Raw genomic sequence first — 11,729 nt, forward strand, 5'->3', positions numbered from 1 at the left:
GTCTGCTCGGCTCTGCCGCGGCGGCGGCTTCAGCACCACGGACAGCTCCGGCGGCGCGGGGCCGTGCTCTGCCCGTGGCTGAGGGAGGACACGGGGACACGCACCGGCTCCGCAGCCCCCACGCCCTCCTCCCCCCCGGGCCGCGTTGTTGTTGTTGGTTTTTTGTTTTTCTCTCCGTTTTTCCCTAAAGAAAACACATCCAAGAGCCTCCGCTCCTCGGCTCCCCCCCCCCTCCCCGTCGTGCAGGCGGAAGGCCAACCCCCTCCCCCCGTCTTCGCCGCCGTCTCAGTGTCCCGGAGGGCAGAAGGGGGGAGGGTGGGGATGCGGCCGGATCCGGAGCGGGGAGGGTCCAGGCAGCGTCTCCGCGAAGGGGGGGAAGGCGAGGAAGATTGGGGTGGGGGGGGATCCAGCAGTCTTTCGCCTCCCCCGCCCCTCGGTGCGCGGCCCCTTCCGTCCCCGGGGGCCCGGTACCTCCCTAGCGGTCCAGGCTGATCGTCCAGTGCTTGGACCCGTCTCCGCCCTCTCCCTCGCTCTTGAGGTCCTGGAAGAGTTGCGTGAAGTAGTGCGGGTCCGCGTTGATTCGCAGCATCTTGGCGCTCAGGCGCTGGATGATGCCCAGGCAGCGCTCCCAGAAGCGGCCCTTGTCGCCCTCCACCAGGAAGGGCTTCAGCGGGTAGGAGATCTCGTTGCCCATGTAGGAGTAGGCGAGATAGAGGCAGGTGAGGAAGGCGGCCTGCAGCTCGGCCTGGCTCCCGATGTCTTCTCCCCGCAGAGCCTCCCGGCACAGCAGGTACACGAACACCAGGTTAGCCGGGGTGATGAAGCCCTGGTCCTGCCAGCCCTGCAGCAGCAGCGAGCGGTCCACGCTGCGGAACCAGGAGATGAGCTCGCCGGGGCTCAGCTCCTTCAGGCGATAGCAGCGGCGGCACACGAAGTCCCCCAGGCAGCGCAGCAGCTCTCCGGTGGACGCCTGCACGACCACGCGGCGCGGCGAGCCCGGGGCGCGGCTACCGGGGGGGGGCGGCGGTTTGCCCCCACCGGAGCCGGGGTGCAGCTCCTGGGGCGCCGAGGGCACGGTGGGCACCGGAACGGCCAGTGGGCCCTGCTTGGTTCCGTCGGACGGCCCTCCCAGCGATTTGCGCAAGTTCTCGCGGTTGCGCTGCACCACCAGCGGGTCGGGCTGGGCCCCGGGGGGGGGCCCTCCGCCGGGCTTCGGCGTCACCTTCTTGGTGCTCTTCTTCTTCTTGGCCGAGGCGGCCACCAGCCTCTTCCAGGTGAGCGCCGAGATGAGCACCCCGGGCCTCTTCAGCCGGCTCTCGGCCTTTCCCGGCAGCCTGCCCGGAGCCTTGTCGGCCAGCAACCCCCCGCCGCCGCCGCCCTTGCCCGAGGAGGCGGCGGGGGACAGGGAGAGCACCGTGCCCATGCTAACGCCGAGCGGGACGGGCGTGCGGGGGCCGGGACGCCGGCACCGCCCATAGGAGGCCGAGGTGCTGCGGGGGAGGCAGCCCGCACCGGGGCCGCGGTGCCCGAAGGATGCTCCGCCGCGCCCGCTCTGGGCTCCGCGCCCTCCTCTGCAGCCCAGCCGCTGCTCCGCCGCTCCCCGCCTCCCCGCCGACAGCCAATCGGCTCCGCACGGGGCCCCGGTGCGACCCGCCCCCTCGCCGGTGGGCGGTGGCCGGGGGGGGGACTGGACCGGCGCGGTTCCACTGGGCGGCGGCCGTCCCGCCGTGACCTTCACCGCCGCCTCGATGGGTCCCGCGGGTCCCAGTCTGTGTTCCGGGGACGTGTGGAGGTGGCGGGGATACAGGAATGGGGGAACAGGAAGATATTGGGAGCCCCTCCGGACTCAGCTGCCCCCACCCAGGTCCTGCTCCTTGCTCGAGAAGGCTCAGGATGGACCGGCCCAGCCGACCTGAGTGCCCAGAAATGGTGCTGGGGGGGCAATGCAGGTGGCCACAGGAGTGAGGAGGAGCCCTGTGCGATGCTGAGGGGGGAGGAAGAAGAGGATGTATGCACTGTGTGTGCTCGGGGGCAGCTAGAGAAGGTTTAGGGCTGGGGAAAGGATGCCCCATGTGGAGCCACCATGGAGGAGCTGGCCTCGGTGGGAGAGCCCCCAGGCCCCATGAGAGCCAGCCTGCCCATGAGTATGTATGTCTCTGCCGGGTGCTGCTCCCCACTGCCTGCTCCACGCAGGTGAGAGCTCCCCAGCACCTGCTGTGCAACAGCATGATGCATCCTCTGTCCGCCTGTCTTATCCCCATTCTGCCTTTTCAACCTCAGAAGGAAGATTTCCAACCACTCTGACCATCGTTAGCATCAGGCAAAAGTCAGGGTGCTTAGAGACAGAGGAAGGAGGGGGAGGATGCTGCACTTCTGCATCACTGCAAAATGGTGTGCGATCAACCAGCCGTGTGCACACAGCCTGCTTCTCCCCCTCCAGATCTGAGTGTGGCACGGATGGAGCCTGCACCCTCTGCCTCCCTGCCCCTCGTGAGAGGATCCTGCTTTGTTTCTCAGGAGCTGGAGGATGGATCCTGCGGCTCTGATGGCTCCAGCTGGTGCCAGGCATCCATTAGGAACAAAACGCCCCAATTGCCTGGACTGCTCCTGCATGTAAAGTGCCCAAGAGCCGGGAGCGGCAGCTGGGAAAGGGTTCAGGGAGAATGTATCAATGATGCATTTCGATATAGCATTTTATCTGTGAAATTAACACGTCAGTGCCAGGATGTAGCTGTTGCCGGATAGATCCAGGCTAACAGGCGGTAATGAATTATCAACCAGGAGGAGCTAAAGCAGCCCCCCCTTCCTCCTGCAGTGCTGATGCTGGAGGTGTTCGAAATGGAAGCGCAGGCTCAGAGCTGGCTCCATCCTCCCAGTGGGGCCTCTCCATGCCTGGGGCTGATGTGCCACATATGGGGCCCTCTGCCAGGGCAGGAAGAGGGGCTAAGTCCCATTCCCACGTATCCCCTGCTGTGGCCAGCCACGTGCATCTGTGGCCTATGCAAAAACACGCACGTGTATGCAGACACACAGATCTGCTTCGGGAGCAGCCAGAATCCAAATGGATCTGGGGCAGGATTGCCTACCCAGGGCCTGCTGAAAACAAACAAACAAACAAACAAAAACCACAGGAGAATTTGGTGTCAAAAGAGGAATGGGGGATACAAATGGGAAAGAACAAAGCCAGGACAAGGTTCCTGAAGAAGATTAAGTCAGATTCTCCAGCTTCAGCCTAGCAAAGAAGATGGAAGGGCTCCACCCCTAGGGAAGGGATCAGTCCTTGTCCTCTTTCCATGCTTGAGGATGGACTGATTTTCCAATGTACAAACTCATCAGAAACCACAGCTGAATTTTGCAGGTGAAGAAGCAGAGCCCTTCCTGCATGCTGCTCTCTTCTCCTGGAGCAAAATCGCTCCCAGATTGCTTCATCTGAAATACATGAAGCCGCCCCCGCCCTCTGTGCGCTCTCCCAAATTGGCTTCCCCGAACTCATTAGGCAGGGCTATTTGTATTCGGCAGCCATGAGCCAGGCTCTGCAGCCTTCCCACAGAGCAGCAGGCAGAGGATCCCTGCCTCTCCCAGCCAGGTCTGCAGTCACCGGCCCCAGGCAGCAATGCATGAGCTTCCCGGGAGGGGAAATGGGGCTGAAGCCAGTTTAAACCCCAGCCTAGGGCCAGCTGTTCCCCTTGCCTGCAGCTGCACCATTGTGCTGCAGAACCAGCTTCCAGAGGAACAGCTCTGGGGTGGAGGTGGTCGGTGAGACCTCGTCCTTCCCTATCTCAGGTGCCACGCAAACACCAGGGAATTACCCTGCAAGAACAGAGGGACATTTCTTATGCAGGTAAAGAAGCAGCTTTGCAGCTTACTTGGGAGGCAGCTGCTTTTCCACGTGAAAGAGGAGGATCTTTTCCCCCCTCTTCAGCTTTATTCTAGCTCCAGGTCCGAGGCTGACAGGCAATGATACAGCACAAACCACACCCTTGGGGCCATGGCTGGTCACCTCCCAGCAGCTTTGGGCAGCAGGGAAGGCACAGAGCGGGAGGCATTCACAGACTCCCTGCTCCTAGGGTTCGCCCCAGTTAGGGCAACACATACATCAGCTCTGTGCCTGTGCCAGCAAAGGGATGCTTGCTTGTCCAGGCCCCTAAATTTGACTGTGTTAGAGGAATTCCTATTCCAAACCAGGAGTGATCTGAATGGGGAGCTGGAGCACGCTGGCAGCCCTACTGTGATGCTAGTCCCCTGCTCCAGGCTGCAGAGCTGTTGGGCATGGGCTTTCCAGTGTGTCCCGGCAGAAGGCAGCTGGCACGTCCCCCCGCCTGCTCCACAATGATGAATGAGCGGCTGGCTGGCTGGAGCTGGTCTCTAATGGCTCACTTGCTGTGCCGTGGCCTGTCTGCTCTGGCAAAGACAGCATGGCACGGCTCAGGGCAGGGACAGTAGCAGGTACCTGGCGGGACTCGTGCAGCCCTGCACCGAGGTCAGTCCTGGATTCACAGAGCAGAGCACAGCCCCCAGGGAGCAGCTATTTCTGTTCTGCCGTTTGCCAAACTGCAGTGGTGGAAATACCTCAGGGAGCTGGAGAAAGACAGCTCTTCCAGGTGGAAACCGCACAAGAGAGAACTGACACGGAAATACATCAGAGCATCCAGGTTGCTGGGCAGAAAGAGGGGTCTTGGAGTAGCACAGGGCAGCCTCCAGGCTCTCACTTTGCCGGTGTAGGGTGAGGGGTGGGAATTACTGCTGGGCCCCTGCTTGCAGGCCTGTCCTTTTCAGGGCTGCTGCTAAAGCCATTACGGGGAGAAGGTTTCAGCTGCGCACGGGACAGCCCAAGCACATCCATGAGTCGCTCCTCGTTAGGGTATCCCTGCGGTCCTACAGCAGCAAGAAACTCACCCAGCTGCAGCTTGGAGAGCTTAATGAATGGGCTAATTACCACTCCCCCCCTCCCCGCAGGCAATTAGGAGGGGTGGGGCTCCACGGGCTCAGCTGCACCCCGGGCCGCTGCTGCCCTCTGGCGGCCCCGGGGGCTGCAACGTGCGGGGGGCGGATCGCGGGGTCCCGGAGGGGGTAGGGCTGCCGCCGGGCGCTGTGCCCGGAGAGCACCTCGGAGAAGGGCTGCTCACTCGCAGGCTGATGCTGCCCCAAGCATCCCCAAACGCTGGAACAATGCGAGCCCTGGGGTGAGGCCTCAGACCGCTGGTCCCTGTTCCCAGAGATTCCCCAGTGATGGGGAAGGCAGAGCCATGGGCTCCAGTTCTTGGGTCCCGGTGCTGGTGGCCATGGGGACCCGGCGACACTTGCGGGGGGTATCGCTGCCCAGCAGGTGGAGCTGCACCCCGCGTTTTGCTGCTGCTGGGGTGGCTCTGGGCCAGCTCTGCTCTCCTGATGTTTATCCCTACCCTGGAAAAACAGGGATCCTGGCCTTCCCCACCCTTCTGGGTAGTGGGTGGATGAAGGACCAGCATGTCCTGTATGGACGTTCTGGAAACAAGTCCCCAGTGCAGACCTCGCTATCTCCACCAGCTGAGCAGCGCAATGAAGTTGCCTGCTCCTAGTGGAGCATGGCTCCGTATTTTGGGAACCTTCTCCCCAACAACCTGGACAAGGGGAGCCAGCAGGAGGAGAATGGTCTTGGTGCTCTTCTGGCCTCATGTTTTCCCAGCGCCTGGGGCTCCCTGATAACCCGTATCCCTCTGGTAACATGCTGCTTCCCCAAGCTTGTGGCACATCTGTGTGGGGACAGAACTCAGCTTGGAGGAAGCACGAGTAGCAGTTGGCACCTGGTGGGTCCTATGCTGCCAATGTAACCTCCAGGATTTGGCAGTGCCCCATGAAGCTGGGTCTTAGAAAGCCCCTGGTCGAGTGACCCACTACCTTCCCCAGCCTTGATACCTGCTGTCCCCAGTCAGGGATCCTATCATGAGGGGCAGGGGCGCCAGGCAGTGCAGGATCTGTTGAAGTTCCCTTGGTCTCAGCTTGCCTGCAGATCTGCTCCCTGCCTGGTGTGATGCTGTCAGGCCTGGCCCTTAGTGCGAGGGAGGCAGCTGTACAGGAAATAATCACGGCTTGTTCGAGATTAAATCACTGGCGGGAGCGTGCGAGGGGATAAAAGGAACCGTCTGTCATTAGAGGGAATATTAACCTGGCAGCAAGCTGGGAGGGGGAAGAATTTTATTCCCTGTACTTGCTGCCTGCCAGCCCCACAGTGTGCGCTGACAGCAGCTCTCAGTGGGATGCACGGCTCAGCCCCAGCACTGGGGTGAAGGAGGAGTGGGGATACTGCAGGGAGGGTTGTGGGAGCAGTGGGGAAACTGAGGCAGCACGTGGTGCAAGCGCACCATGTGCCTTGGAGACACTGAGCTCCTGCTCTGCTCTGGTCAGGCTTTTGCCCGGCTCCTCCAGATGAGCTCAGCGTGGCACAAAAGGTTCTTGTTTGGTCTCACCCTTATCAGGGATCCTTGGGGTCCTTCAGCATGGGAGCTGGGATGGGGCTGCAGCAGGTGGGGCTGGGAAGTGAGGCAGCGGGCAGGGAGAAAATAAGAGACCAGCTGCAAGGGGGTGAGCTGGCAGGGAGATAAGATAGAGGGAGAAATGCAAAATATGACGGATGGCGGGCGGGAGGGAACGTGGGAAACTGCGGGGCACCTTGGGTCAGAGACACATCAGGGATGCCGGCTGTGGTGACAGCTCCCAGCACCGCTCCATGTCCTTGGGCTGGGAGCTGCTTTGGGGTCTGAAGTGGCTGAGACCCCAATACCAAGCTGTCCTCCTCCCTTGTAGGCATGCTGTATGGGTTCCGAGCAGGGCTGTGAGAAGAACCTGCAGGTGTGGGGATGGGGATATTTCCCTGCAGTCCTGCTGGCTGTGGCCAGGCTTGGGAGCCCCTCTTCCCTCCCTGCAGGCTGTCCTAGCCCCGCTGCTGGGTCTGCAGTGGAGAAAAGCCGCACACCGCAGGCTGGCTCAGGGCTGCAGTTTATGGGATCTCCCGTGCCAGGATAAACAGACCCACGGGGGCCGGGGTTTGCAGCGAGCGGCTCATGAAAGCCTGCAGCCCTTCTCCTAGGGCTTCCTTCCCTTTGATGGAAAAGCCCTGACGCTTTCCAAAGCAAGAAGATCCCAGCTCCTTCCCCCTCACCTCCTTTCTTCCCCCCACCAGCCCACTCTTCTCCAGCTGAGGCTGAGATGGGAATATCAGCCATCCTTGTCTGCCTCTCCTCTTCTAGACCTGTGGCACTCAACAGAGCTGAGCCTCAGATTGTGCAGCCCGTGCTGGCAGCACCAATAGCTGCTGGTGGCTGCTCCCAGCCCTTCCGCCCCTCTGCTCCAGGCGGGGTTCCTGGGATAGGTGGAAATCCTAAAAAATCCCTCTATGTCTCCTGCAGCACCTGGGGAAGGTCCGGCCCCACTGCACGCACAGCCCAGGATGCAGCCGTTGCCAGGACGCTGCAATTTCCAAGCTGACATCAAAAAGCAGCTGGGGATTGGCTCGTGAGTGCTCCCACACAGCACATCCTGTGTGTTTTATGAGCGATGCTTTACAACACAAGTGCTGCTATATTAAGCCATACATTCAACTGGAAAAACAGGAGACAACGAGGCGAACACAGCTACCTCTGTGCATGCTGCTTTCATGCTGCTCGAGCAATCCTTTCCCTGCTCTGCTCTGCCTCATGCAAAATGGGGACGGTCCCCATCCTTTAGGAGTGAACTCCTGCCTGGCGACACGATATCATGGCCCTTGGGTGGGGATTTGGCTTCATTTGGGCTCTGAGCAAGGGATGGGCACAGGAGGGAGAAGGGGCTCTCTTCCCCCAGGAGAGGGTGCTCTGCACCTGCAGCATCCCAGCATTCGGGGTACCCAGCTCTTCAGGGTGCCCTGGCCTGGAAGGAGGGAAAATTTGGGCTATAATACCCTCCTTTTGCTTTGACTCCATGCTACCCCCTGGGTGAAGGGGTTTGCAGAGGGAGGTTTGATTTTTGAGAGCTCCTGTTACGTATATGGAGATGGTAATGCATTCATGAAGATGGCTATGTGGCCACGCTGTGCCCTCCCCAGGGAGGAGTGGTCCCTGCCTCGCACCCCATGGTGAGCCAGGACCCTTATGAGAGCGGTGGAGGTGATTTATGCTCCTGACATTTCTCTCCCGGTCGAGCAGGGCTTTTAATAAAGAGTGAGTGATTTATGGCTCCTTTTAAGTGGGAAGGAATGTTACCTAAGGCAGTCCGCCCCCTGACACCCCCGCCTCACTGTCTCGTTGAATCCCCAACATCTGGGCTAGTGGGAAGAGACAATCTGCCCCCATCTTCCCATGGAGCCCTACTACAGCATCCTGCCCCATCCCTGCCCCAGGATGCCCTTGTCCCCTTTGGGGAGTGGCACTGTCCCCACCTCAAGGCCCAGCAGCAGAATTATGGGGCATACAACAGTGATTCAAGGAGAGCTGCTGCCCTGAGACCCCTCCACCAGGACCCCCGTGGTGGCTGGCCTGGGGACAGGATGACAGCTCTGCGCCAGTTGTCATGGTTACTGGGTATTAAGGGATGCGGGCCTGAACGCTCCATGGTGATGAGCAGCCCCAGAAGGGAAGGGCTGCCTCCTCCCAGGGTGCTTGGCCATGGGGCTGCTTCCATACCCCTTCTGAAAGCCAAAGCCTGCTCTGAACCCAGCTGTGCCATCAACTTGCACCTCATTGGGTTTCTCGGGGCCTTAAAACAGCTCTGAGGTCTCCCAGAGAGGATAAAGAGAGGGAGTTGCCCTGTCCCCTCCCAGCCACATGGCTGGGGGATGAAGAGGCAGAGGGACTGGGGACGTGGCAGAGGCACAGGACCCCACCAGCCAGCCCCCTTCCCCTCCCCAAAGGGAGAATGAGTGAGGACAGGGGATAAGAGCAGGGGCGGAGGAAGCTTCGCCCAGACAAAAGCCACTCCAAGAGGCTCCCAGCTGCTAATGAAGATAAAGTGCCCGGTTCCTTTTCTTCTCTGAGTGAAATCTGGTGGCTAAGGAGAAAAAAATGCTTTCAAGTGTATTCATCTATAACACGGCCTGGGAGGCAGGGATTCCAGCTGAGACACTGATCTCACCATGCGCACACGTGCACACATGCATGTGCACACACACACATGCGCACGCACACACACACAGATGCAGCGTGCGTGAAATACCTGCAGAGCCCAGCATGCACCCGCGTGCATGCAGACATCAAAAGCACAGCCTTTCTCTGAATCAAAACCGCAGCTGCAGATGAAGGCATGTGTTGAGCAAAACACGCCCAGCCCACGCGGAGCACACGCACCGCACCAGGCCGCCAGCTCGCACACATGCCCTGCCATGCACATGGCAAGCGCAGAGAAAACACAGGTGCGTGGTGCGCCAAGGGTGCCGGCACGGCTGCGTGCATGCATGCACGCATGCACTCACATCTGCTCTCTGTCCTTTGTGCAAATGCAGCCCCCAAAGCAGCGGGGCTGTGTCTGCGGTGCCCATCGCTGGGTGCTCTGCAGGACGCTCCAGGCACAAAAGCTGTCGCTGTACAATGAATGAGGTGAACCTAGCACCTCTCTCTGGCCCTGAGGACCTATGCCGTGGAGCAGCCCCCGTCCAGGCTGTTAGACGCATCCTGCAAATGGGCAGCACATTGCTAAGCTCTGCTGACACTGTCCCTGACCCGCGCTAGCTCCCAAACCACAAGCAAAATCTTGCCTGTGCCAAAATGACAGAAGGGTAGTGCCAACAATCCCCATGCTGCCATGCCTGGGAATGCCCTGGGACTGTTTGCTTTACAAGTGCAGACGTAACCAGAGATTCCCCCCTCCTTCCCTCCAGAGGCTCTGAATTAAGCAGCACATTTACAGGCTGGCCACAAGGGAATAGAATAGAAGGCATGGCTGGGATGGGGAGCTCCTCCCCAGCACATCTGGATGTACCCAAGACCCTGTGGAGAGGGGCAGAGCAATTGCTCGTAGCCCTGGGTGGGCAGGAGAGCTGCAGAGAGGCTGGACCCAACTGCATGGGCACACTACTACTCATGCCTGGCTGCAGGGGTGTGGGGACAGAAGACAACTGGGGCATACCAGTACCTCTGTATGGGACAGATGGCATAATGGAAGGAAGCAGTGGTGGACCCCAGGCCAGAGGGAGGCAGAGAACTGATGGGGGCTGAGCTGCCTGGGCACACTCAGCAGAGGGCAGTGAATACACATGCACATGCACACATGCATGTGCACACCCATGAACACTTGTGCACACCTGCACCTGTGTGTGCATGCAGGCAAGCATGCAATTTGTCACATGTGCAGCCATATCTTGTGCCATGCCACTGGCACTGAGACAACCTGCTCTGCAGCCACCCTGCAGCCACAACAAGGAGATTGGCGTGGTACCCCATCCCTATCAGTGCCAGGAGGCAACAAGGAAAGGGGAGAGAAGGATCAGGGAGTCCCCTTGCTGTCACAGGGCTGTCAGGCTTTGGGCACCTCATCCCCCTTGGGGACTGTGCTTCAGGGCTGTGACAACCCTGCGTGCCCTGCCATGCCTACAGGCACCTGGTGCTTTGGATGCTGCCTGCATGAGGGCGCATGGTGCCCTGGGACCCCCAGCCCTGCACTCAGCCTCTCCCCCACCAGCCCCAGCATCCTGGCCCAGATGCAGTGGGGAGAGGGAGGGGGCAGCCCTGGCAGCTGCAGAGCATCCAACCCAGATGTGCCAGGCACACTTTGCGATGCAGGGGCCACCGAGCCCCAGGCCTGTACTTATCCAGCCGCAACATGGCACAGGAAGAAAGGACATTCCTCCCTTAGGAACAGCTTGCACGCATGCCGTCATTCTCTCCTTACTGCGAGGGAAGCCGCAGGGAGGGTGTTCCCGGACCCCCTCCTCTGGCCAGGGATACTGCCTGTGCCATCCCATCCCTGACAGCCTCTATGCTGGCTGAGAGGGTAGGAGCCACCCAGTCCCAGTTCAACTGACTCAGCGCTTCGGGCTGCCACCAAGCCCAGGCGATGGCAGGCAGAGTGCACCGGAGCTGTGCCAGATGCCGGCTGTACACGCCTGCGCTGGCCACACTGTGGTGGTGGCTCTTTGGCAGTGGGCATGAGACTCTGAGGTTGATTTTTGCAGCTGAGGGACGACGGGGCGGGGAAGTAAGCTGCCCCCCAGCTGGGCTTGGGGGCTTGCTTGGAGTTGCGTGGAGATGGGGCATTTGCCCTGCATGGGATGTGAAAGATGGGACAGAGCGGCACTCGGTGATTCAGAGCACCAATAAGGAGGGGAAGCTTGGCTGCACAATAGGATTGCCCACAGCCAAAGGATGCTAGGGAGCTGTGGGACAGGGAAGGGCAGAGCATCGCTGCTCTCCTGGAGCCGGTTTGGCCCTGTATGAATCAAAGCTGCCTCGGTGCTCTTTGTGAAAGCCCCACGTGTTTGGTGTCTCACCCTGCGAAGGGCAAACCCTTGCACCAATCCCGCAGGTGGACGCAGCTCCCAGCTGGCGTGCGGGGAGGAACAAAGCCAGCCTCTGCCCAGAGACCGCAACCAGCAGCAGCACCGGGTGTCGGGAAACATCAGAGCACGTGTCTCCTGTCCGCACAGGCGAGAGCGGCGTGTGGGTGGCAGAGCACGCCTGGCCAGAAGAATCCCAGCAAATTGCTTCTCCTTGATGTCTGCCGGCTCTTCATGATACAAGAAGCTGGAGCCGGGCTGCTGCCAACTCACCTGTTGCTGCCCGCAT

General features: G+C 60.5%; 1 protein-coding gene across 1 annotated transcript; it reads right to left on the reverse strand.

Annotated features, from left to right (window-relative positions):
* Nucleotides 7–11,729, reverse strand: CDK5R2 (cyclin dependent kinase 5 regulatory subunit 2). Its single transcript, XM_021399945.1, has 3 exons — nucleotides 11,714–11,729; nucleotides 11,435–11,516; nucleotides 7–1,769 (listed from the first exon to the last, which is right to left on the reverse strand). The coding sequence occupies exons 1-3, from the start codon at nucleotides 11,727–11,729 to the stop codon at nucleotides 476–478; spliced, it is 1,392 nt and encodes a 463-aa protein (XP_021255620.1). The 3' UTR covers nucleotides 7–475.

Source organism: Numida meleagris, chromosome 5, assembly GCF_002078875.1.
Source record: "Numida meleagris isolate 19003 breed g44 Domestic line chromosome 5, NumMel1.0, whole genome shotgun sequence".
Classification (NCBI taxonomy): domain Eukaryota; kingdom Metazoa; phylum Chordata; class Aves; order Galliformes; family Numididae; genus Numida; species Numida meleagris.